General features: G+C 38.9%; 1 protein-coding gene across 1 annotated transcript; it reads right to left on the bottom strand.

Moving 5' to 3' along the window:
- LOC139130584 (uncharacterized) lies at nt 1-27,406 on the bottom strand. The gene is made up of 13 exons (XM_070696334.1): nt 27,297-27,406; nt 24,046-24,210; nt 23,553-23,714; nt 22,087-22,353; nt 18,805-19,131; nt 17,184-17,372; nt 15,863-16,039; nt 14,371-14,697; nt 13,239-13,427; nt 11,939-12,115; nt 11,176-11,214; nt 5,957-6,035; nt 1-5,418 (listed from the first exon to the last, which is right to left on the bottom strand). The coding sequence occupies exons 1-13, from the start codon at nt 27,367-27,369 to the stop codon at nt 4,797-4,799; spliced, it is 2,793 nt and encodes a 930-aa protein (XP_070552435.1). The 5' UTR covers nt 27,370-27,406; the 3' UTR covers nt 1-4,796.
- Nucleotides 27,407-27,580: the final 174 nt, after the last annotated feature.

Raw genomic sequence — 27,580 nt, 5'->3', positions numbered from 1 at the left:
TTCTTCAAAACTAATATTTCTATTTAATTCTATTGGTAAATTTTCTTTACATCGCCCACATTGCATATCATGAGTATCTAAATATTTTGTTACATTGTTATCAAACTCATAAGATTTGATTTCTGATGGCAAATCTTTAAAATAATCATACCACTCTTGTGACTAAATAGTGTTGTTCGCCACCACCCCCTTCTACTTCCTCCAATTTCTTTGATTATTTTCCAAAATTCAGCATGATCTTTAACATTAACCAGAAAGGTGTTACGCTGCTTAATTTTGTACTCACCTACTTTGGTTTTGCATAGACTTTTAAAACCATTATGTCATTCTACGTAATTAATAAAATTCGAGTGAGTGTTCGATTTACGAAAAGTATTTAAAGCCACCATTTTTTTCTTTCTCGCTACTTCACAGGCTTTGTCCCACCAAGGTTTATCACTTTCAGTGTGATGTGCACGTTTATCAATAATGTGAGGATGTTTCCATGCCAGCACCAGCTCTAGAGTAAATTTCCGTTAACGTGACCACAGCTTTATCTATATCAAGCCTTTCAATGTGCTGACAAAATTCATCAAGACGAAATGACATCTCCTCCTGTAACTTTCGCTTAAAATCATCAATCAAATCGGGTTTCCACCGAAATTTATTCCAGGGACGGAACTGCATGGAATCACTCGTAGAATTTACAGTTACTGTATCAGTGTGAAAATAAAAACAACAAACTTGGAAGTGGTCTGAAAGGTCCAACGTGTCAACTACACAATCATTAACATATTAAAATAAGGACGCACTTAGTATTATATAGTCTACGACACTCGACCAATTTACAGTACAACGTGTAAAATTACCATCAGTATCACCTGTGAACCTTCTATTGGCAATGTAAACATTTTGTTTATAACACAATTTAACTAACGCTCTCCCAAAATTGTTGACAACAGTATCACGTGATTTTCTTGACAAAACAAAAGCATCCACATCATCAACAGTCAAATTTGTAACATTATCGTCGTCACTATCGACAACATAATCATATAAATCACCAACTCTCAGATGGCATTAAAATCACCCAGCAAAATATAGTCACAATCTTCAAACTTGAAATTAATATCAATAAAGTCGTTTTCAAACAGTATTACACGGTTTGTTTCACCTTCTCTATAAATCACAGAGCCTCCAGGTGAGATATACACTCCACAAAGAATGATATCACGAGTGTGCAGGGCAGATTTGTCAAGTAACAAAAATACAGCATCTTCTGAAAATTTACAAATTCACTTAACGTATTTGTCGAACTCTTTTAAAATAAAAAAGAAACGCCACCAGACTGTCTTCCAAACCTATGAGTTCGTTTGCGAAATAAAGAGTAACACGTGTGCGTTACCAATCAACCCGCAAAATCTTCATTTGATTCGGCCCAAGTTTCTGTGATATTTATTTCTGTGAATTTAGAAAAGTAACGTTTTAGTGATAAGTCCTGACCATATTTCTTAAATCCTCTGGCATTCCAGGCTACAGTTGAAAAAGGGATATCAGAACTGTTTGTAGACGAAATATTGGGAAGTGAATTTTCTCTCTCAGAAAGATGGACTTGGCCACACCACTAGAAGCCATACAATTAATTTGTTTTCTCGTTAAGTTTGAACTTTTTATGATCAATAATCAGTTTATCGTATGATAAATGGGCCAATTTTCCATCTTCTCTGGCTTTAACAAGGAAAGGAATGAGTTTCTTACGAGTTCTACGTACTTGAGGAGGGAAGTCTTCTGTCACGCTAATGTCCGAATCCTTAGGTATAGTATCTCGGGCTTTTTGTAGTATTTTGGTGCGCGTCTTGTACGATAACAATTTAACAACAATTGGTCTCGGAATGTCTTTACGTGTTCTAACATTCAATCTGTGAGCTCTTTCAATCTGCATGGAATTTTCGTCGTCTGCGTTTTCAATATCCAATCTCGATTTTAATGTGTCGCGTATCAGTCTCTCACAGTCGTCCCACGTTTCTCCTTTCGACTCTTTCAAACCTCTGAATATTAAATTATTTCGGCAGGATTGAGATCGTTGTCCGATAGCCTCCCGTTCGAGCTCTTCAATTCTTTCAGACAGCTTTTTGTTTTCTTCAATCAACTCTTCTTGTCGTTTTTGAATAGTCTGGACAGTTTCGGTAACTTTCCTCATGTCCTTTCTCAAGTTTTTTACATCGGCACGAATCGCCTTGAGAATTGGCATCATTGATTCAGTGGTCTCTTCTTCCGTGTCTCCGTCTTCAAGTTCCGTGTCCAATAAATCCCCTCTAGCTGATAATTTCATTTGTCGGGTTCGAGGTCCTGGGTTCAGCTCGATATCTCCAGCTTGTTGCAAAAAACGGGCGAGATAAGGTTGAACAGACACTTCTCCGACTTCAGTAATTTTCACTTTCGGTGACAAGGTGCAAGTTACGTAATAATGGACACGTTGCAGGTTTTCGGAAAGGACAGGATTCAACGTTTCAACGTATTCACCGTTCCCAAAATCATCATTTGAGAGTCTGCCACTGGTTTCCAACCAAGAGTGGTATTGTTCATTACCAAACAACAAAAGTTCGGCTCCTGTAACAAGCAGACTGCTGACAAAGATACAACAAACTAACCTGTAGCCCAGGTCATTGATTGAAGACCACGTTGTAAACGGCGTGTACCATTCAATGTTGACAGACTTCCAACTTCTTGGATGACAAAAACAGCCAATTTTGGCCCTCCACGCGTCAACTCCAATCCCCATGACATTGAAATAGTTTTTGTGGTTGTTAGTTAAAAGTTTGTTGGTTTACCGCTGATAAAGGTGGAAAAACGACGAAAAAATACTGGAGCTCAAAAAAAAACACCGTCTCTCCAAGCTGAGGTTCAAGAGCGCCCTCGTCGCGATGGGACTTGATTGCCAAGAATGAGTCTCATGGTGGTGAAAACGTAAAACCAATCTGGGCTGCCATCCTAATTACGAAGGTCGTTAAATAAGTCAATTAGTAATTAATCGACAGGATGTTGCCAAACTTTTTGCATTCTATTAAACACTGACAGATTATCACCTGTTCCACCTTTCATAAAATGTCATGCAGTGCTTCTGGAAATTCACCCTAACCACAGTCGGCGCAAACATCAAGTCATTCGACAAATAAATATCCTTCGTCACATATACATTCTCGATCGGAATCGAACCGGCAGCGTAGGGCTGAAGCGAAGACATAAGCTATCGAGATGTAGCCTTAAGGTAATATGCACCTCGAAAGTAAAAGACTTAAACTTTTGCTCTAACTTTCCTCAAGGAATCTTTCAATCATTCTCTTTCAAAATCAAGAATAAAAATAGGGGGTCACCGTGCAAATTTTGGTACTAGAGAAACAAATACCCCAAGATTTACTGATATTAGAAATTCAAAATGGCCGCCATCCCTGTGTTAACTCTATGGCGAAAAATAAAAATTTTCGAATTTCAAAAAAATAAGCCAGTGAAAAGTTTTCTTTCACCAAGAGCTTTAAAATGAACCCCCACATGTGGTATATCAGAAGAGAACTGTAAAAGTTTGAGAGTCCGAATGTCTGTCCCCGAGGTGCGTTCTAGCCTTAACTCTGCAGTGCAGCGCTGAGGATGTAGATTATGGAAAGTATTATCGACTCGGAAAACAGAACAGAGTTTCCGTCAAGTAGCGCAGTTTTTTGAGGTTTATACGGGCGAGATATTTGTCACTACCATTATCAAAGTCCGTAAGACGTAAACATTGACGACCGAGATCAGGATTTACGAGTTGATACCGACGGAGACCGGCGATGGCAGTGATGTGGCCACAAACATACAATGAGGTACACTCTCAGAGTCATCGAACCGAATCTCTCGGGCTTGTGATATTTTCAAAAGCCACGGCATCTGTAAGAACGATAACTACTTTTATCGACCATATCGTTGCATTTACTTTATATTTAATGTTTTTGTAAATATTTTAAATAATCTGGCTATTCGTCGCTAGAGCGGTGAAAGCAATGGCAACGATGGCCGACTTACGTTTGCGTCGGGACAGCACGTGACAATGATTGACACGTTCACATCACCGATTCCGTATATTTGATTGGAGGAGATACCATTTGGTGTATCAAAATTTCAACTTGATCGGATTTATGAATTAAAGTATCTGTAAATCATTCGCATATCGCCTGGGAGACGGGCCGCTTTGCTCATTAAATGAAATTAATCCGTGTAAATGAAACACAAATCGCGACAAAAATCTTGCAATTTGTGACAATAATTTTCATCCATCCACGTCCGTACGAAAGACGTCATCGTATACCCGTGTGTCTCATGAAACCGTACAACGGCTCGCCTTCGGCTCGAAGTTGTAAGACTCCGCGAAAACTCTCGTATACGATGACGTCAAACAGACAGAGCGATACGACCAGAGATTGATTGACGGGTTTACGCTTAAAAGGGACAAAGTCGGCCATTTTTTATGAATTTTGTTTGATATGAGATACTACTTGATTGTTTGACATGTTAAAAGATAATGAATGGGTGACATGCATATATTCGACACCGGTTTTAGACACGATACATGATACCATCGCGAAAATGAATGGTCATGACCATTAATTCATTTTCGCTGTGGTTTCTTTATCGTGCCTAAAACCGGGGTCGGATATATGTCTGTCACCCATTCATTATCTTTCAACATGTCAAACAATATAAGTAATTTCTCGTATCAAACGCAATTCATGAAAAATGGCCGATTTTGTCCCTTTAAGGTCACAGATTGACTCAATGGTTTACGCTTAAGGTCCTTCTAGAACAAAGTAGTCAGGTCCATCGCGGTCATTACTATCGGCTATTTCATATGCGATGTTATCGACAGCTCCTTCTTCAACGTCATCACTTCTTTCAGTGTGGTGGACTAACTCGAAGTCAACATAATCTGCCGCACTGACGTCACCGTCCTTATCGATTTCTGTGTAAACGTCACCATCATCGTCATCGATATCTGCGGACTCGTACGCCACATTTTCGACACTCCCGCTGTCGCTTGTCAAGGAACTTTCCCCGACTTTTTCACCTGTATTAAAGTTATTATGTCCTGAACTTTCATTCTCGCACATGTTCCGAAGAGATTCGTAATTCTCGGACGTGATATCAACTTTGTTCAAGTTTTCATAGTGTGACGGTTGTTTCACCTGCTCGTCGACATCCGTTTCTTCATCTCTGCAATCTTTGTCTTCGGTTTGGTCGTCACCCACACTTTGATACAGGTCGTCCGTACAGATAACTTTGACATTGTCATAATTAACAACATCATCCTGATGTAAGTTGTTCCGTCTTCCTGTTTCCTTGCAATATCGAACTTCATCCTGGTTTGTATCCGATCTTCCTAAAACGCCGTTGAATTTCCTTTGTATTTTCCTGATAAAAATATATGAAATGTAAAGAAGAATAATGTGGTCGTAATGAAAAAGTATTCACAGTTGTAGATTCATGTATCACGTTTCATGGCTGGAGGGTCAGACTAAGCATGTTATTGCCATTGAGAGAGCGAGAACACATTGAACAAGCTTTTACTAAAATAATTTTAAAGTCTTTAATGATGCCGATTTGATCAACACAATATAGGGTGGCATCGATTTGGATGCGAACGTGAACGGCATCTTCTACCTTGTTTTAAAGTAAGAGGTTGAAAATGATGATTCGCCAACAAAACGGCGTCAAAGCGGAATTGATGATCGAGTTTATGGATAAAATAGTATAATTATACATATGAAAGGAGAAGTTATTATTCATCGTAACTTTATTCATAAATAATTTCCTCTCACAAATGCCACGAGCGGATTGCCTTGAAATGTATTAATTACTGCGTGCCATATTTATGAAGATATTTTGACAGTTTAAATGCACTATGCATCATTGTTAACAACCAAGGATATATGTTTACTTGTGGACGTACCTTCTCATAAGGAAAATGATCAAAGCCAAACCAGTAAGAATTACTGTAACAGCACCCAATGATATACCAATAGCCAAACCTGGATGAAAGACATGCATTGAATTAATTTATGCTTTGGACAATTCACATTCAGTAATATTCAAGCGCTATGTCAGTGACCAAGAGGACATTCATTAATTTCATTCATTTATTCATTCATTCATCCATTCATTCATAGTTAGTCGGTCAGTCAGTCAGTCATTTATTCATCCATTCGTTTATTCGTTCATTTATTCATTCATTCATAAGTCCATTCATTCGTTTGTTCGTTCGTTCATTCATTCATTCGTTCATTCATTCATTCGTTTGTTCGTTCGTTCATTAATTCATCCGTTCATTCATTCATTCATTCATTCATTCATTCATTCATTTGATCATATCGTACTGCTCTGTGTAATGCATCATATGTATTTCACCGTTTCATCAGCATATCGAATAGACTTTAAACAATGGTAGAATCATTAAATAGGACTTCAGCACGACTTACATTTTCCACCATTTACATGTAAGATGACGAAGAGACGATTTTTATATGTAGTTAATTTTCTTGTACTTTGTGAAAAATTTGATAATATAACATGTAGCAAGAAAACGGAAAATTGACTTTTGGTGTGAAAAAGGACAATCATATGCGGAGAATAAACTAACACATACCAAAATCAGAGGCTCAAACCTTTCGTTCGTGTCCCATAGCTCCCATCTAAGAACATTTTTCGGTGGATGAAAAATAAGTGTCGGCTTAGGTGCACGGGAGCATTTTATCTGAGTAAGTTTGAGCATTGGGACGGGGATAACACCTGCGATGCTGATTTTGCGGAAATCTTGACCCATCGTCGCGGTACAAGTGACTCTCATGACTGAATTTAACCATATTTGGCCAAAACTAAAATGATTTATCGAATGAATCTCACAGAGTTCTATCAAAAACTCTTTAAGGGACAGTATCTGTGAATTTTGATGTCTTCACCTTAATTTTGGCTTATACAACAATAGTTTATTGTTCTACTCTCCAAAGCACGTTAAGATACACAACACTCAACTTGTCAACTCAGCTTTTGTGTCGTTGACAAGTAAATACAGTCCGTACTAGAATACAAATGTAAACAGTGACATGTGCATATTACACGTATGCAAGTTGTGAAGTACTACTATAACCCTTTTCAGAATTAGAGCGCGAAGCCACTGCAGTGAACTGCAATAAAACTGCTCACACTAATTGTTTCAGCTGTAGCCAGCCGGCAAAGTCGACAACATTATATGTCCCATGCAGACAGTTTGTCTGGGGAAGTTGAAATAAAAAAGATTTGTACATGGACCAGTGCATGGTAATGTTACATTGTATCTTAAAGGTCTGGTGAAATGGTCCCGGTCGTGTGACTGAATATCTTCCAGGGGGTCAATACTATTACACTCGCAACAGAATTGCAACCTAAAAGTACGCGCAAGTGTTAATTTTTTTGATATTTCTATGCGCGGCTTTCATGGGGTCATTTTGCAACACTCAGGTCACGCCCATAGCGGGGATAATGGTTGGCCGTCTGTGATGTCACAGGTGTGTTCATTTACATCGAATAGCGGTCCAACGCCGCCTTATCTCTGCCCGGTATCCGCTAACAAAACACTGTTCGCGCTGCCCATTTGCCACGTTCGCCAATGCGAATCGAAATCCGAAGTGGCGAAAAAAAAATCGATCCTAATTCGCCACAGCGGCGACACTGATTTTTGTTTAAAAAATATGGTAAATAAAGAAAACACGTGGGTTTTTTAGTCTTTTGTTTAATCTGCGCTTCTCTCTCGGCGATTCCCAAAAACTGTGTCTACTTCCGTATATCATTGCGTTCTTTCCGTCGTACGTATTTGCAATCGAGCCAAGTCTCGCGAGAGATTTGACGTCATTTAGTCTAATGCACAAATAGCATGCACAAATAGCTCTCGCGAGAAGTGAAACTTACACAACGCAATCGAGCCCTCGCGATAAATTTGACGTCATTTTGTCTAGTGTACAGCGGGCATAGGAACGCTCGCTCGCGAGAATTGAAACTTTTGCTATACATAGCAGACATACGCATTTTAATCGAGGCAACAAGGTTCGGTGTTGCAGTTGATTTACATTGGGGTCTAGATGTTCTGTGTTGTGCATTTTAATCACGGTCTTCAACATTCCATGTTGCGGTCGATTTGCATCGCGGTCCTCGTGGTCCGGCATTCCCCGTTGTTCTTCAATTTGCCGTCCCAACGACGCGTTCCGTGTTGCTGTCGATTTGTATCATGGAGGACTCTACCTCCACGATTTGTATCGCGATCTCAACGTTCCGTGTTGTTGTTCGTTTATTGCGAACGTCAAATGAACCGGAGACCAACTTTGATAAGCCCCTATCAATTTCCCTCGCAATCTTCCAATACCCCTTGAAAACACCGAGGTACTTTGGTCAGTAAACATACACTGCGCCTGCTGTGCTATCTCCATTCGATCTCCCTATGCAAGCTTCTGCATGGATCAAACCATTTTGCGCCAGTTTACAGCTATGGCTGTTTGATATCAGTGTATTCAACGAAGCTCATGGCACACTTGTTATATATTACAAAACAATGGGACGCTGGAGCTCCCGAGACAGTATCGTTAGGAACATGACACGTTTTTCCAGTACTTTCTTGATCCTTTGACCCTGCCCACCCCGTCACCTAAATAGTATAGTTCATTACACAGTAACGTCCGCCATTGTTTATTTTCATTCACGGACCACGATGTTAGTTTTCATTCTCTGGACATGAAGTTTCTTAGTTTGAAGCAATTATCCTTTCATCTGTGAAGAGTTTTTACTGGTGACTATTACAATTTTCACTGCTATGTTGTTGTTTTCACAAGATGCAGACTGCTTTTCCGTGCAGTCAATCATCGACAGTTTCTCTACTCTCTATGTAGTCCATGGCATGAGTCAATAAATGCCAGTTCACACGTGCACTATGCTGTTGATCGGCACATAACGTCCTCATGTCAAGTTTTAGGATTTTTTTGATGCTGAAATTTCACCAAAATGCCATTTCTGTATCCAGAGATTGTGTAATCAGTTTGATTTAAAACAGCGATATAAAACACTGTGTCAGTTAATCTCGGAAATTTCGGCTGAGTTTTGCTGTCTTATCTATGGTTGTCGATCAGTATGTGCACTGCATTAGGGCCTGTATAGAGAGACCCTGATGTAATCAAGGTATGCCAGTTCATAAAATCGTGAGAATATTTTTTCTCTGTCGACGTCGATTTGCCTTACAATGGATTTTTAGGCAAGAAAGAGCATCATAGAAAAATGGTTGACAGGCGTTTCCCAAACCAGTATCGCCACAGAAATGCATCTCATGCTCAGCACTGTGATTGTGAACGATGTCATGATGAAATACCAAAGAACTGGGCATTTCCACGAGTAGAAGTTCACCGGCCGGCCGAGAGTCAAATCAGGGCCTCACTCAGTACAACGACATTGTCTGTCACTAGATATATATACCAACTGGCTGTATCTCAGTCGTTCCGTGTGAATGTTTCTAATTTTACCGTGGAACTCAACTTGTACTTGAAACATTGCCATTGCCTATCCATGTGCTCTCACACTGACATTTGTTTACTTTGCAAGCTCATGGAATTTACTATTCAAGTTTGGGTAAAGTATGTCATGTGACATGACTGCATACGGGAAATACTTCACGATAACAGGATCAACGCACGTAACAATGCAAAACAAGTTCTGTGAAAAATCGAGTTTGAAATTATTATTACAATTAAAGGTCTTAAAATCGCATGCTTTATTTCATTTCTTGTCAACCACTTTGGGCTTCAAAATGGTTTCTTCCGGAAAGGGAGCCAGAAATAGAAGGAGATCGAATGGCGTAACACAGCAGGCGCCTTGTATGTTTATTGGCCTGTTTATCGGCAACACTAACCAAAGTACCTCGGTGTTTTCCAAGGGATATTGGAAGATTGCGAGGGAAATTGATAGGGGCTTATCAAAGTTGATCTCCGGTTCATTTTGACGTTCGCAGTAATGGTAGTCTCAACATTCAGTGTTGCTGTTATGCTGTTGATTTGCATTGCGGTCCCAACCTTCTGTGTAGCGAGTAGCGAGGAAGGCTCAGCCGAGGGACCGTGGCCGATCGTACGAACCAGCAGAGACAAGCACATTATGGTTCAAACACTCAACACTTGACGGGAACTTGAAAAAGTTTACAGTTGAGCCGTTCATGTTCTTGCCGCTGTGACAGCCACCAAAGAACAACGTTCTCCCATAGTGAAGGAGGACATTGTCCTGATCATGTAAGCGGAAACTCTAGAAGTTAAGCTTACCCCCCGTAGGGAGCTTACGGAGGTGTGAATTACCTTTCTTCCCGTTATGAGATACGGCGTCGGGCAAACTTCGGAAAGCCGAAAAAAGTCGACTGGAGAGGCTCGGGGACACGCCCACATTACATTTTTCTTTTGCCATATTTCATAATCACGCGCGCTAAAACGAAAAAAGAAATGAATGTAACTGTTTTATAGACCATCAACTGTATTTCTGTGATTTTGCAACATGGGCATTTCACCAGACCTTTAATCTTGAACACAGGGTGCCAGTAGTAAACTCTCATTTACAACTCGAGCCTCAGACAGAGCTAGTTTTGCCTTTGTACAAGCAGACTTTTTGGTCTTTATCAAGTAGCCTTGTTCAACACCAAAGTGGCCACGGCTACAGCTGAAACTAATTAGTGTAAGCAGTTTTATTGCAGTTCACTGCAGTGGCTTCGCGCTCTAATTCTGAAAAGGGTTGTAGTACTACTATAAAGTGGATCTGTCAACATGCTTTTTGAGAGCAAAACAGAAACTTGAAATTGGCTTACGAAGCAAATCATTAAAAAATTTACAAAAGTTACAGTGACCGTGTTGCTTTAATACTAATAACCTGGTATTTAAAAACCATTAATTTTGTCATAAAATCTCAAAGATCAGCACTATTATTTTAAACGAACATAATATATCTAAGTAGGTGATGGAACAGAAGTCTGACAGACGTCAGTTGTGGATCTGACCGCAGAAAGTACGGCTTTCGAGATGCCATATATTTTATGATAGAGTGTAATACGTTCACGCATTGAGGCTAAGAGCACCATCATCTTATAACCTCTACAAAATGGTAATTAAATATCAATATTACCGTCGGCATTCGTGGTATCACTCTCTAATAACTGTGTGTCTGCAAAGCAAAATTAAAGGCACACATTATTCGGTTCGACTGTGCCAGCATACAGCTTCGTATGGGAGAGATCATCAATATGGGAATTACTAGAAAAGGAAACAACAAAATGGGAAATAATTTGCTGAGTTCTTTCATTCAGTGACTTACTCAAATATTGTCTCGTTCCAAATTAAAGTCAATTATATTACCATGCCCTGTCCATTGCGTTTTAATTGGTCGAGCTGGACCACGTGACTGCCCACAAATACACAGTAATGGTTTGTTTTCATGCCCTTGAATTTGAATAATATCGTAAACACAGTAACTTTACGGCTAAAACGAAAATTTTGATTTGTACAAAGATCATAATCAATCACAAAATAAAATGGAGCAGTTGTGGGCCAAGTTTAGACGCTTTTTTTCAAAAAAATCTTCGGATTTGCAAAGTTTTTGCAGCGCGCGCACTACTCACTGACAGGTTATGGGGCCCCGTTGTCGTTTGCACGGGAAATTTTCGTAAATTTTGACGGTTTTTCGGGGTTCGGTGATAATATAATTAGCCAAATTAACGGGCTCGGCAAGCCTCGCCCGTTAATTTTTGGCTTTCCTCTCGCCCTTGCCCATAAATAAACGTTAATGATCAGCGCGTCGCCCGTTATTTCTATATTGTACAGCAGAAAACAAAGTTGTATTGTCGCGAAATATAAGGTCATTAACAAGAATGACAAGATTATGTAATTACCGTTGAAGAAACAAGACGGCTTCTCAGTCCACCGCCCTTCAATGGTACAGCGGATAGTTCTGCTGCCATTCCTTTGGTACCCATCATGACACGTATAGTTTACAATACTATTGTAGCTGTGTTGAGTCCCTATTCTGTGTGCATTTTCAACTTCACCAGGATTGCCACAATCTATGGCTGTGTATAGAGCAACAGGACGGATATACGGAATCAAACCAATGGAAACGAACGGAGATGAAAGAGATACAACATACATTGCTCGGTTTAGAAATGCGGGGTTGTTGAATGACGAACGCTGCAGGTTTGCCAGATAAAGGGACGTATAGACTGACAGATAGAGAAACATAACGACAAATAGCAAAAAATAATTAAAGAATAAAAATGCAAACAAAATCAATACTTATGACGAAAAGAAATCTGAACACAGACGGGCAACGAGAATTTAAAGACAGATATGAAAAAATGGTAGAAATATATCCTATCGATTTTACATTTAAATTGAGGGCCAATGAAACAGTCTCACTCACACATGTTAATAACACTCACGCTTGGAGTGGCTTATAGGCGCGATATCTTCATTTCTGCTGTCATCCACTGTGTGCGTTTGCAGGATATTGGACTGATAAAAGTGTGAAATTTGCATAGATTTTTTACTTTCCGAAGATTGTCATATCTTTAAATCTAAATACAGGATTTCATATCTGTCCTGATATTGACAATAAGACAGAGCTTCTGTAAAATTATTCGCTTATTTTTAGAAGAACCATTTTAGTTTTGTTCTACCTTGTGCTGGGTCTGGCGCTAACAGCGGTCCGCCTGAAATGCCATCCATGTCCACAAATCGCGGATACCACTGGCCGCGCAAATATGTTTGTCGAAATACCATGATCATAAATGAATCCCATAAAGAATTATTTCACTACATACATAAACGGAGGCAAGACCGTTTCATTGGGCCTTTGATGATGAATATATTTAAGACATGGTAAGGGAATACAGTTTTTTTTTCCCATTATGCTAATTTAGTAATGTTAAATCGTATGATAAGAGAACGCTCCACAGTCAGTCTGCACGATTCAATAATGCCATGTTAAATTATTACTCTGTTTTCCATATCAAATGGTGAGCTAATTACCTTTTTTACACTTCGTTGTAATCAACCTATCTTGATTTGTAAATCTCATGCATTGCAAACAAAGTGCTGGTGTTGTTTGTTAAAACGCTAACATTTTATGTAATATCATATGATAACATCCGTTTGTTAATAACGGCAACTCATAAACAGAGAAATTAAACTTACCAATACAACGTGGCAGGGTGCCATTCCACGTTGCATCCTGTTGGCATCGAACAGCGTGATTGGGACTGGACAATTTAAAGCCTGTTTTACAACTGATTGATGCAGTGTCTCCAATGACATATGGACACGAACCATTATAATGCAATGTTCCATTCACACGACTCGTCAGCAGAGGGCAGAGTGGTACTTCTATATTACGAAAATAAAAGATACAGAGAGTTATAAAAGGTTTAAGCCATACTTCGCCATTCATGTTGAAAACTGGATATTCAATACAACTGAGGAAGTTTGACTTTGAATTTCCCTTCGAACTTGAAAGTCTTAAAAGCTGTGCTAAAACTTTCAGTATATACGATTGAAACTAATCTGGGATAATCGGATAATGAACTAATGTCGGTTTAATCAGCAAATGTGAGCTAATCTACTTTCACTTTAAGCAACGCACACGTTTTATGAGTAACTGTACTATTGCAAGATTCAGCAACCGGGCACCCAACACTTTTGAGAAATTTGAAAAAAATATAAAGATCCAATTCTCCCAAATTAGTTCAAATTGTGTCAATAAAAACACAAAACCATTCCTTTCGAAATCATAATTTGCAAAATTTGGCACAAGAGAATCAAATTACCGATATTTTCTGACACTTGAAATTCAAAATGGTGACCGAAATTCAAAATGGTGGCAATCTTAGTGTTAGCTCTATGGGGAAATAACAATTATCGAATTTCAAAAAACTAATCAGCTGAAAAGTGAAGTACCAAATAAGCTTCAAATTGAGCCCTCCCAAGTGGTAGTCAAAAAAGTGTTGTAAAAGTTCGATAGTCAAAATATCATTCCCCGATAAGCATTCTACATGAAAATGAAAAGCACTTACTCTTGGTAATACGAATAGCATGTCTAACCCTTAAAAGACGCCAAACACGACGAAATATGGAACATCACGATACGTCAGTAACTATATCCTCGGCACGATTTGTATTAACGCATGGCAAGTAATGTCATAAAGTTACGGCTACACGCAAACGAAAGTAAATCCTTGCGTTCGAATATATGATAAATGTGAAACTATGATAATTAGACTGGGATTTTGAAGGCTAACCAATCCCTTTTGTAAAACAAAACAAACCACACCTTTGTACTTCAGTGCAAATATTCCCCTTCGAGTACCGCCATTGATTCCAGATTTGAAGGTAACATTTACGGTGTTCGAACACGACGTTGCCGATAAATTGCTGACTTCAATGATTCGACGGCTACCATTCACCATTTCGTGTAAAGTCACAGAGTCTGTTTCTTCATCCATATTGAACAAAACAAATTTAAACACCAAGATGCTTCTCGGTTGTTGTGCACTGACGTGCCATGTGCATTTTTGATTTTCCGTGTAATATCCGGGAAATCCTGGTGAGTAGATGGTCCCAGTTCCAACCACATGACCTCCACATGAACCCATGGATGCTGAATATATCAACAACAGGGAATCATGAACCGTTCATTTTCAAATAAGCATTACTGAATTATCGCTGTAAACTTTCTAAAGATTTTAGTAATTTTGTCAACAAGCGGCAATGTGTAAAGCGTCAAACACCTACAGAAGTAGCCAAGCGTGATGTATGCGTGTTTTTGTTTTATTATGAACAACTTGTTATACTGACAAACAACCAAATAAGCAGACAAGTTGTCTGATGGGACTAGAAATTGCTTGGTGTTACGAGCAATTGACATCGACTTGATATCTTTTAAGTCAGTGCTTAATTATAAATTGAATGGCGCGAATATATTTGAAAACCTCTTCTCTTCCGTATGTTAAAAACATTGTGCAGAATGGCCATGGCTTACGCACACTAATATATATATATAATATATATATATATATATATATAATATATATATATATATATATATATATATATATATATATATATATATATATATATATATATATATATATATATCTGTCTGTCTGCTGTCTGTCTGTCTGTCTGTCTGTGTCTGTCTGTCTGAGTCTGTCTGTCTGTCTGTGTCTGTGTCTGTCTGTGTGTCAAAATACTGTTACATTCAAAACTATAGTCGGGACTGTGATGTGACAAATCATGTGAAGTTGACAAAGCATCGAGCTACTCTAACATAAGCAAGCGATGCAATCTTTGTATATAAGAAAAGATGCTCATTATCAATGCCGACATAATTACGCTGTTAAACAAACGCTCAGAGTAGGTTCCAAATTGTCGCCACCAAAACAAATATCATTTATCAAATTTTAACACCACCTATAAATAGAATACGTCCGAAAATTGTAAACGAGAGTGTAGGGCTAAACATCCTTTCACCTCATCTGTCTAAAGATTGCAGGATGCATGAAACTTAAGTAACATTTATTATTACTGTGTACGTGAACTAATTTCTGCTTTATTATTTATAACACTCTGCATTAGCATCGGGCACTGTAATTTCCCACAAGGACATCTGTATACTTCGATATGTGTGTGTGTCGCATCTCTCTCAAAATATTGTTTCATTCGAAACTGTAGTCGGAACAATGATGTGACAAATCACGTGAAGTTATTTCTTGAAATGTAAAGATGTTAACAAGAGTGAAAACGAAGAATGATTATATAATTACCATTGAAGAAACAAGACGGCTTCTCAGTCCACCGCCCTTCAATAGTACAACGGATAGTTCTGTTGCCGTTGGTGTAGTAACCATCATGACATGTATATATCACAGTGCTGTTGTAGCTGTATTGAGTCCCGATTCTGTTTGCATTTTCAACTTCACCTGGATTACCACAATCTATGGCTAAGTGTAGAGCAACAGATAGGAAATGCAAAAGAAAATCAAACAAACGGAAACTAAAGAGATGATATAGATATAACATACATTGTTGGGTTTAGAAATGAAGAAAGAATCAAGTTAGCCGAATAAAGAGACTCACAGACGGGCATATAGAGAAACAGAGAGACATGAGTAGGAAAAACTAACTAAGAAAAAAGAGAACGAAATCAAGACCTATGACGAAGTAAAACCTGAAGACTCACAGGAATAGAGATATTAAGGACAGATATAAAAAAATATTGTAAAAACGTATCGTATCGATTTTAAATATAACAATGAGGCCCTATGAAATGGTCTCACAGTCAGACGTTCATAACACTCACGCTTGGAGTGGCTTCTAGACGCGATGTCTTCATTTCTACTGTCAATTACTACATGAGTTTGCAGGATATTGGACTGTAAAAAGTGTGAAATTTGCATATTTGAAAGGTTTGACCAGACGACCTCTTCCGATTTTCAGAAGATTGCACGATCTTCAAATACGTGTTTAAATACAGAATTTCACACCTCTCCTGATAGTGACAATGAGACAGGGTTTCTGTAAATTTTTTCGCTTATTTTCAGAACAAGAATTTTAGTTTTCTTTATGGTCTTCTGTATTTCCTTTCAAAATGAATAGGGATCACGACTTCCTGCTACGCCGTCGCGGATACCGCGCGCCGGCCGTGCGAATATTTTGTCAAAATACATTGATCGTAAATGAGTCTCATAAAGAATTATTTCAATACATACATAAACGGGGGCAAGACCATTACATTGGGCCTTTGATGATTAATTATTTAAGACCTAGTAAGGTCATACAGTTGGGGTTTCTTTCATATGCTAATTTATGTAAAGTCAAATCGTATAATAAGAAAACGCTCCAGAGTCAATCTTGACGGCTCAATAATGCCATATTAAATAATTATTATGTTTTGCATTGGTATCTCATATCAAAAGGTGAGCTAATTACCTTCTTGGCAATTTATTGTAACTAACTCATGTCGATTTGGAAATCTCATGCAAACAAAGTGCTGGTGTTGTTAAAACACTAACATTTTATTTAATATCATATGATTACATCCGTTTGATAATAACGGCCACTCATAAACATAGAAATATAACTAACCAATACACCGTGGCAGGGTGTCATTCCACGTTGCATCCTGTTGGCATCGAACAGCGTGATTGGGATTAGACAGGTTAAAACCTGTTTTACAACTGATTGATACAGTGTCTCCAATGACATATGGACACGAACCATTATAATGCAATGTTCCATTCACATGACTTGGTAGCAGAGGGCAGAGTGGTACTTCTATAATACAAAAATAAAAGATACAGTAAGTTATAACACGTTTCAGCCATACTTCGCCATTCATGTCGAAAAATGGATATTCAATACACCTGAGGAAGTTTGACTTTGAATTTCGCTCCGAACTTGAAAGTCTTAAAGCTGTGCTAAAACTTTCAGTATACACGATTTGAACTAATCTGGGATAATTGGATAATGAACTAATGTCGGTTTAATCCGCAAATGTAAGCTCATATGCTTTTCTCTTTAAGCAATACACTTGTTTTTATGAGTAACTTGTAATATTGGAAAATTCAGCTATAGGGCACTCAACACTTTTGAGAAGTTTGAAAAATATAAATATCCAATTCTCCCTAAAAAGTTCAAATCGTGATAGTAAAGACACAAACCATTGCCTTTCAAAATAACAAATAAAAATTAATGGTCACCGTGCAAAATTTGGCAAGAGAAACAAAATACCCATATTTGCTGATACTTGAAAATTCAAAATGGTGGGTGAAATTCAAAAGGCCTGGGGTGCAATCCCTGTTTTAGTTCTATGGATATCGAATTTCACAAAACTAATACGATGAAATTTGAATTACGCCATAAGCTTCAAATTGATCCCCCGCAAGTGGTAAACGAAAAATGTATTGTAATAGTTGGAGAATCGAATTACCAATTCCAAAGACGCATTCTACGTTTACGAAAATGAAAAACACCTATACGCATGGCAATACAGATAGCATTGTCAAACCACGGGGATTTCTTCAGAGACAATAAATACTAATATGATAAAAAACAAATAAGTTTCGTTGTCTACGAGTTTTTTTCTGTCTGCCTTTCTCTTACCAATACGCTTGCTCGCTTGAGACGACTGAGTGTGTGTGTGTGTGTGTGTGTATGTGTGTGTGTGTGTGTGTCAGTGCTTGCGTAGTAAGATGCGCCCTCTTTCAGTGAACTCTTGCTTCCGCGCGTGACCTGAATATCGAGTCGACGTCTGCAGGGAATCAGACATTATAATCCCGCAATGGATGCAGGTCACGCGCGGAAGCTAGAGTTTACTGAAAGACGGCGCATTTTACAACGCATATCTGACACAGTGCGCAATACGTTGCGTCTCAAGCGAGAAGAGCGTATAGGTAAGAGAAAGGCAGACAGAAAAAAAATTGTAGACAACGAAACTTATTTGGTTTTTATCATATTAGTATTTATTGTCCTTGAATAAATCCATGTGGTCAAACCCCTAAAAGACGCAAAATACGACGAGATATGGACATGTACATACGGAACATAACAATAAGTCAATAATTGTGTCCTCGGCCCGATTTGTATTAACGATGGCAAGTTACGGCTGCATGCAAACGAAAGTGAATCCTTGCGTACGAAAATATGATAATTAGACTTGGATTTTGAAGGCTAGCCAATCCCTTTTGTAAAACAAAACAAACCACACCTTTGTATTTCAGTGCAAATATTCCCCTTCGAGTACCGCCATCGATTCCAGATTTGAACGTAACATTCACGGTGTTCGAACATGACGTTGCCGATAAGTTGCTGACTTCAATGATTCGACGGCTACCATTCACCATTTCGTGTAAAGTCACAGAGTCTGTTTCTTTATCCATATTGAACAAATCAAATTTAAACTCCAAGATGCTTCTCGGTCGTTGCGCACTGACATGCCATGTGCATTTTTGATTTTCCGTGTGATATCCGGGAAATCCTGGTGAGTAGATGGTCCCATTTCCAACCACATGGCCTCCACATGAACCCATGGAAGCTGAATATATCAACAACAGGGAGTCATGAACTGTTCATTTTCAAATAAGCGTTACTGAATGATCGCTGTAAACTTTGTAAATATTTCAGTAATTTCATCAATAAGCAGCAAAGTGTAAAGCGTCAAACACTTAGTAACAGCCCAGCGTGATGTATGCATGTTTTGGTTTTATGTACTTGTTGTACTGACAAACAAACAAATAAGCAGACATATTTTAAGGGAAACCTAAGTCCAGCGACTTTGACAGTTTATCCCTTCCAAAATCACCCTTGAGTAAAATGCAGCTCAAATTTGCAACATAATTGCACGCGCTGACGACTACGGCGCGACGAAAAGAGAAGTTCAAGTAGACGACATTTATGGAAATGAGCCCGGAATACCATGGGCGCGAAAGGGCTCATGGGAGAAGCGTGCGTGACGTCATCGGCGATACAGACGATTGTAGCTTGCAGCTGGAGGAGTACTGTGAACAGTTCAGCGCGTTCGTAAGACGACTATGGAGAGTTCGGACAGCGATATTTCTGACATCGAGTATTACTTTTACATGACTGAAATCAAACCATACTAATTTGAACCTGTCCAAGATATGTAATAATTAGAAAGCATCTCAAAACATCGTTCATGTCTTGGTTGCTTGCGTTTTGTGTATGATTCAGCGGAGGGAGTCACTGTGCTTGTACAGACCCCGAACTGGATTGGAGAGACTGAGTGACCCTGCGATCCTTCAACGCTACGTTTCTAAAACAGAGTTTTCTGTATCAGTCGCTTAAATTAATTGTTGGTTCGTGAATGATACGGAATGATTGACTGATTGTATGTGTTACCGTGTAAGTCGAGCTTGGACAGATCTTTAAGGTTGCGAAATCTCTGATATGTATCAGAAAATATTTATTCGCGATTTGACAAATCTATTACAGTGTCGTCTGTTTTTCGAAGCTTGTGTCGAACTTAGGAAGTCGGACTTACTCAGATCTACAAAGTGATGAAATCGCCGATATAATGAATATTGTCCGCTATTTAAAAAATAGTATCGTCTTAAAGCTTGTTGTAAGGAATGTGTTTCATACAAGACCAGCCCAAACTCCCGATGGTTTCCGATATTTCCTCTGTTCAAGTCCCGATCGCCAAGTAAAAATGTTTACATGTAAAGAATGTAATTTGTGCAAGGGCCTCTCGAGTCCCGATGATATCAGATCGGCCCTCTCGACGAAGTCCCGAGGGACATTTAATGAAAAAAATCTTTACATGTAAAAAATGTATTTCGTGCATTAATAAATCTAATAATGTAAAACATACAGTATTCTTGACTTCCGGCCATGGATGCTATTTTTGAACTAAGAGTCGGACAGAGGTATTCGGGTGGTCAGATCTGTTAGGTGGTGAAATCTCTGATATACATCGGATATTTACCCACGATTTGACAAAGTATCGTCTAGTATCAGAGTTAAAGTCCTAAGTCGCCGATATTTATCGGATAAATATCCGTGATTTCGTAGACCCGGCATGCCAACACCATACAGTGCAAGTAAATCTAGGATCGTCTGGTATCGATAGCCTAGAGTTCGGGCGCAATTGATATTTATCGGGTAAATATAATATCGGCGGTTTCTCATACCCGGCGTGCCGATACACAGTAGGCAAAAAGACATTCCAATATCTTGTAATATCAATATTACAAGGTATAGTCCCGAAATTGCCTATATTTATTGGTTATATATCGGAGATTTGGCAGACCCGGGATGTCAAGATAAGAGACGCTTTGTGTAGTTTCGTCTTCGGATTTTAGAGTCCCGAAATCGACAATATTAATATTTATCTGGTTAAAACCGGCGATAGTAGGCTGACTCAGCATGTCAAGATACAACCGCATTGTGTAGTATCGTCTTGTATCGGTATCAGAATCCCGAAATCCTTATAAAACAATTATCCTGAAAGAATTAGAACATAACGTATCTTTTACAGATTTTTAAACTCGCCCGACTTTCTTTAGCCACTGGTCTTCGAAAAAGCTGTTCTGTGGGAAGACGGTAAAAGCTGACTCCGTTTGTTCTTCCCTGAGTGATTTTTGGACTCAACTGAACAACAGTTAACTACTTTTTATGCTATTGAGCATTAAAGAGTCGTAACGTGCAGAACTGCACTCCTGCAGTCATAGACTCCAATGCTTTGGTAGGCTGTCACACACGTTCGTGTATCGCCGATGACGTCACGCACGCTCCTCCCATGAGCCCTGTCGCGCCCCATGGGATTCCGAGCTCATTTCCATAAATGTCGTCTACTTCAATGTCTCTTTTCGTCGCTCCGTAGTCGTCGGCGCGTGCCATTATGTTGCAAATTTGAGTTGCATTTTATTCAAGGGTGATTTTGGAAGGGATAAACGGTCATGTCGCTGGACTTAGGTTTCCCTTTAAATTGTCAGCTGGTACGAGTAATTCACATCGACTTGAAATATTTTACTTCTGTGCTAAATTATACAAGATTAAAATTAAATGACTGAAAATAGCTTACGAATGTACACTTGTTTGTGTTCCGTACTTAATAATGTTTACCTGCTGTATAAGAGTACGATTTGTAAAGTTTGTGAAAAACTGCAATTTATTGTATCGAACATCCTTGCAACATTTTTGTTGGTATATTTGATATATTTTTATTGAGCATTACAGGCGTCCATGTCAATTATGAGTTCGAGGGTTTCGGTAGGGATAACTTCAATATCAGTACACGAAAAGATCATTGCGCCGCGCCGCCGATTTTCAGTTTCACATGAAATTCATACGCAGTGTACACCTTGAATTGAATTCATGTTTGGCATTGTATGTTTGAGGTGATAGTTGTATTTGGCCTACAGGTCAATTTGGAGCAAAGAATAATTTTTCCTCATTTTTCATGATATTAAATTACGCAAGTGTGGCGTTTAGCTTGCATTGTCAGATGATCGACATTGGATATGCTCACCCAAATAGATTCCGACTGTTTCTTCGCCTCCACACGTATGATGCGCGTCCCCACTGCATTTCACCAGGCACTGGTCTCCTGATTGCTTCGTCAGAGCTCTGTATTGTGTCTCGTTACCACACTCGCAGTATCGTGCATTGTGCAATCCGGCATAAGTGTAATATTGGCTACGGCAATTCTCAAGGCAACGTTGAACGGTCAATCTGTAGTAAATATGATTTGGAGGGTACCCACCCGGACCACTGTAACAGCCTAGATACGAATCATCTAATATTTATAGAAATATACAAGATGGAAATTGACATTTCATTATTAATTCCTCTCCAAGTTGGCTGACTGCGTTCATAATCTTTAATACATTATATCTCCATTGATCATTGTCAAAGATGTAGGTTGCAATTCAGACTCTTGCGTTTAAAGGTATACTGTCACCTGTTCCAATTTTGCCACAGTTACCATGGAAAGAGAAAATCTAACCAATCACAAATTTTAAGCGGGTGGCCGCTTTTAAAAACAGCGCCCTCACACGGGCATTTTGAATACCAAGGAACACCCCTTTGACCATATATGGGCATATTTAGATTACAGGTGATTGTATACTTTTAAAATCTGGATTAGTAGTTACGATCAGAAACTACCATCTCATTGGCAAAACCAACAAAAAAGCCAGCGTTTCAATCTGTGCATCATCAACTGTTGTTGGTCGTACTGGAAAGGGGAAATGTTTAAGTAATTTTATCTGAGTATGAAAGTTATCATGACTGTGTTCGTATTTCAAGAATTTGTTTTCACTACCTTTGCAGAGTCAACACCTGCGATTTCAGAGCTAATAGAATGTAAGCATTACAGCAAGTTTCAGGAATATTTGAATGTTCGTCTCCGTTCGATTCGTGTTCAAAATAGAGATTCCTTCCCCATGTTATTAATATTGAGGAGGAAGGTGACAGTGTTAACGTTTGAAAACTTTGGGGTATAAAGTCTAAAATGAACCATTCTTTTTCAGCGAATCGTTTCGAATAAGGCCCAAATTTTAAGCCAATACAGTGTGAAATATGACCGAACATAAAAAATTATATGAATATTCGAGTCAACAGTTGTCGACAAAAAGAAAGAGATTCATTACCAATGTTAACATTGGATATGATTATAATCGGTTCATTTTTTTGCCGTGTGATGAAGGCTACTGTAAAGTGTGGTGTCTTGTTTAAGAGCCTGCATCGGGCAAGACAATTTCTTACGATTGCCCAATGTACAATATAATAATATTAATATCACCTATGCCTCGAATAGCAAATATTTACCTCACAAGCTGAGGTAAAAATCCTTTTAATCAACATGTTGGGCTTCTTACAATGCTTTCCTTTATAGACTTTATGAAACTGGATCTAAAGCGAGCGTGGGTTGCAGTATACATAAGCTAAGATTCCCGGTATAGTACAGGCAGGCATTTAGCGTGTTGTACTTACAATTACATTTCACAGTTGCAGCATAGTTGAAATATTCATAGAAGTCAAAATCGCAATCTAATAGGGACTCGTGATTTTCGTCGCACCGGATATTTGTGATACGGCGTCGCGGATCACCAGAAAGTGCATCGAAGTTTCCGTAAGACATCGCCCCTTTGTATCCTGTAATACAAACGACACAACTGAGAGTTGTATCTATTGTCATACAATTTCGAAGTTTAATAACAGTTGCTGGGCTTTGCTGAAATAACCGAGACCAGAAATTGGTACAAAGCCATGTTGTCTTCAGCAGTTGACGTAAAGATTAGCCTGCCCGTGATGATTTTGCCAGGGTCGTGGAATATAGTGGCATGAAGTGAAACAGAGTTTTGTTTTTTTTTTTTTTTTTTGGGTCAAGGAATATGTCAATAATGGGGATCAGACTCGGAGATTTTCAATGAGGGTTAGGTTGCTTTGTATGCATGCGCTCTTTATGAATACAATTACCGCATACCTAATTCCTTGCAGAGAATATCAGCGGCTTGAAAACTCCAGCTTTGTACAACGTCTTCCCCGTAAGGTCTATAGTACAGGACAGGTAGCCATTCGTCACCGATAAACATCTCAACTTGGCCTTCATAGGGCGTGTCTCCACCCACAAGTCGAACAACTTCTGATTCTAAATAAAGTGCATGCATTGTAATGTTTTTTCACTGGTGCAACCAACATATCTAGCGTTCGAATAAAATCGGTGTAAGACAACACCCGGCTGAAATTGTACGAAAAGGTAATGCCCTTCCCATGTTTGAACGATCTTCATGTTTTGTGGGACATGCACATTAATGACTACACACACACATAAAAATAAAAATAACGTAATTTTCCAATAGTTTACGACCACATGAGAAACACGAGTCATCAACGGAAGAGAGGAAGTAGCATTGCCAGTGCTATAGTCCACTTGGTCTACAATCCATTAAGTAGACTTAAAGCTTCCTATCCTGTAAATGGAAGTTCGTCGTTTTATAAATTATTATATATAGGGCTCAGCCCTTGGTGTCGCGCCAGGGGTTAAGATTGGCAATGTTATTTTGTATTGATTCAAGATAAACTGTAATTTTTACTTCATAAACGTTTATATGACAACTATGCCCAGTTTCCCTCTGATGAAAGCAGTTCACGTACTTACACGACGTCAACCCTGCAGCAGGGCAGGTATAGATTTTCTCTACACTCAGTGTGACAGTTTTCGGACAGGGTAGTGAATTTCGCCTAAAGTCGTTTCGTAAATGACCAGCAATACGAAATCTTATTACCATACCTTTCGAAACTCTATTGTGGTTATTCTCAAACTCAGTTGATACGACGGGAGTGATATTTCGGGGTCAAAGTTGCCAAAGTTTTGACCCCATGTCGATGGCGTAGTAATCGGACTGCAATCCCAGAAATCGGACGTCGTGTTTTGAATGTGATTAGGAGCTAAGTATTGATAATTTGAAACTTCAAACCATCGATTTTTAATTTCGATGTGTTAAGAAAATTGTATATAAGAATATTTCATGATAATTAGTTATGTTTAATCCATGGACGACTCAACTATATTTCGACGTGTACAGCGCTTAGATATCGGACACGGGTTGTCTCTGTGTGTGTTGCTTTCGGCACCTTGTATCGTACGGTGTGGCTAACTTCGCTAAGTTTGTTCAGTGAGTATTACTTATAATTGTTTCCATTGCATATTTTGTTTGTATTAGAATCGCACAGGCATTATTTAATAAAAATAGCGAGTATATTTCATCGTATGGAATTATTTACCTGTCAAGTTTTTACGCGGTAAGTCACTATGTTTACACATGCTAAATATTGTCTGTCCGAAAACTTGTACACTTCTTACGTTCATTAAATGTACTTTTTTTCTCTAAACAACTGCGCAGTTTTCGTTAAAACTACATGCAATCGTAGCGAACAAAGAAAAGAATATTTTCAAAATCATTATTCTCCCCCACATTCAAAATTCAATGCTAAATCAGGACTTTAGTCAAAATTTCAGTTACTTTGACCTGACGGCAGTATGTTGACAGTATCACTGACGCGGTATCAGACGACAATTTGTGACCGCCGCTCGTAGCGAACTCAATAGATTCTACCAAAATAAACTATCGAAAACGGGACAACAGTGTCACCTGACTTAATATTGGGTCACATGACCTGTAAAACGCTATCGATACGGAGCGAAGTGAGTGTAACTAACAGCATGTCACTAAATGTCCGAAAACTAAGGTCGTCCGAAAACTGTCACATTGAGTGTAGCGTGTAAAAATTTTGGACAAAAATTGGCAATTTTTACAATAATAACAGCCTATTGCGTTAAACAAGGGACGTATTATGCAATCATTATCATTGCAATGGTAACCGCACTGCCCACCTTGGGCCCACCTTCCACTTGCAGGCTGAAAACTATAGCGTTCCGTCTAAAAACTGGCAATGTTTGAATCTAATTATTGACACAGGGGGCGCTCTTCTATAATTCAATCCCAGCATTCTTTGCGTATGCCCCCGTTCATATGCACGACAGTTTTCTCCCTTTATCTATATTAACGATATTCTGTATCAGCGACAAGGTGCATAATAACATTTACTGGCTAATAAAAGAGGTATATTTTATAAATGGCATGTTATATAATAATAATTTGTTTCGTATTTGTTTATTTACGAGTACTCAAAAAAAAACATGGCGGCGCCCATGAAAGAAGGGTACACTTCCGGTTACTCGCATAGTATATTATGAATAAGCGCATGCGTAGTCAGTAAGCCGCTGGCGCGACTATTATATATAATACTGAGAATACCGACCGTTATAAGTCCTTCCTTGTCTCGTGAAATTTCCAGTTTCCCCGAGGACAGTTTGGTATATGGTATGTTTGTTGAGTTCTTCAATGCTTTGCATACACTAGTATATTCGTCATTAGGCTTTCGTGGTATATTAAACACAGGACCTTGTACGCCCATCGAACTCAACGAGAATTATATCTTGCGGGCGCACCAGTCAGTGTGACTCTCTCTCTCTCTCTCTCTCTCTCTCTCTCTCTCTCTCTCTCTCTCTCTCCCTCTCTCTCTCTCTCTCTCTCTCTCTCCTCTCTCTCTCTCTCCTCTCTCTCTCTCTCTCTCTCTCTCTCTCTCTCTCTCTCTCTCTCTCTCTCTCTCTCTCTCTCTCAGTTAACACAGAAGCTGTACGCGCTAGGGCAGGCGAGGAAGCAATGCTTTGGCAAAGTGACTGTGTACAGAGTTTTCCCATGATGTATAATGATGTAAGATTTGAACCTTTCAATGTCTGCATACATGTTCAACGAAACTAGTCTTATGTGATTCTGTATGTCTCGTATACCTGTAACGTGAGTTTGATAAATAATTTGCGGGATTAGAGAGGAATTACCCGTTGCCTAATAATTTAGAATACACATATTATGAGGACGGCAATCAGCTGTTTTCTGATATTTAAACTAGAGTTCTGTTAACATGTTTATATACTACTTGATTATAAAATAACGTGAACGAAGTCAAACTTGGAGGAGACGGTGCAAGCTCTGAAAAAATCATCTTGTTTCCATCCTTTCCACTTCCTGAAAAAAGCCCTCGCTAGTACCTTTGCCACTGGCTACTAAAGCTTCGTACCGCCCCTGCGCTGAGCAAATACTCGTAAACGATCTAATCACGCCTACTGCACATATATATCAACAGTCAAGCAGCTATATCACCGTTTCATACCTGCATCCGTGACCAGCAAGTGTACCACAATGGTAACCAGAGCTGCGTAAAGAGTTGCCCAGTACGTCTCCATGCCTTGACCAACTGACGATTCGGCCCGAAGACCTGTTATTTACACTCACTGAATTTGAAATACTCGGTTGAAACTTCCCGGTTCAAAGTTTACGACACACAAAGAAACGCGTTTTCGCCAACCATTCAACATCTCCACAAAAACGGTTACGCAACCACCAGTATGCATACCTCTGTCTATTTTAAAGTGAAAACCAAACGCGGTTTTATTT

The sequence above is a fragment of the Ptychodera flava genome, chromosome 1 (assembly GCF_041260155.1).
Source record: "Ptychodera flava strain L36383 chromosome 1, AS_Pfla_20210202, whole genome shotgun sequence".
Taxonomy (NCBI): Eukaryota; Metazoa; Hemichordata; class Enteropneusta; family Ptychoderidae; genus Ptychodera; species Ptychodera flava.
This window is presented reverse-complemented; position numbering and strand designations above follow the sequence as displayed.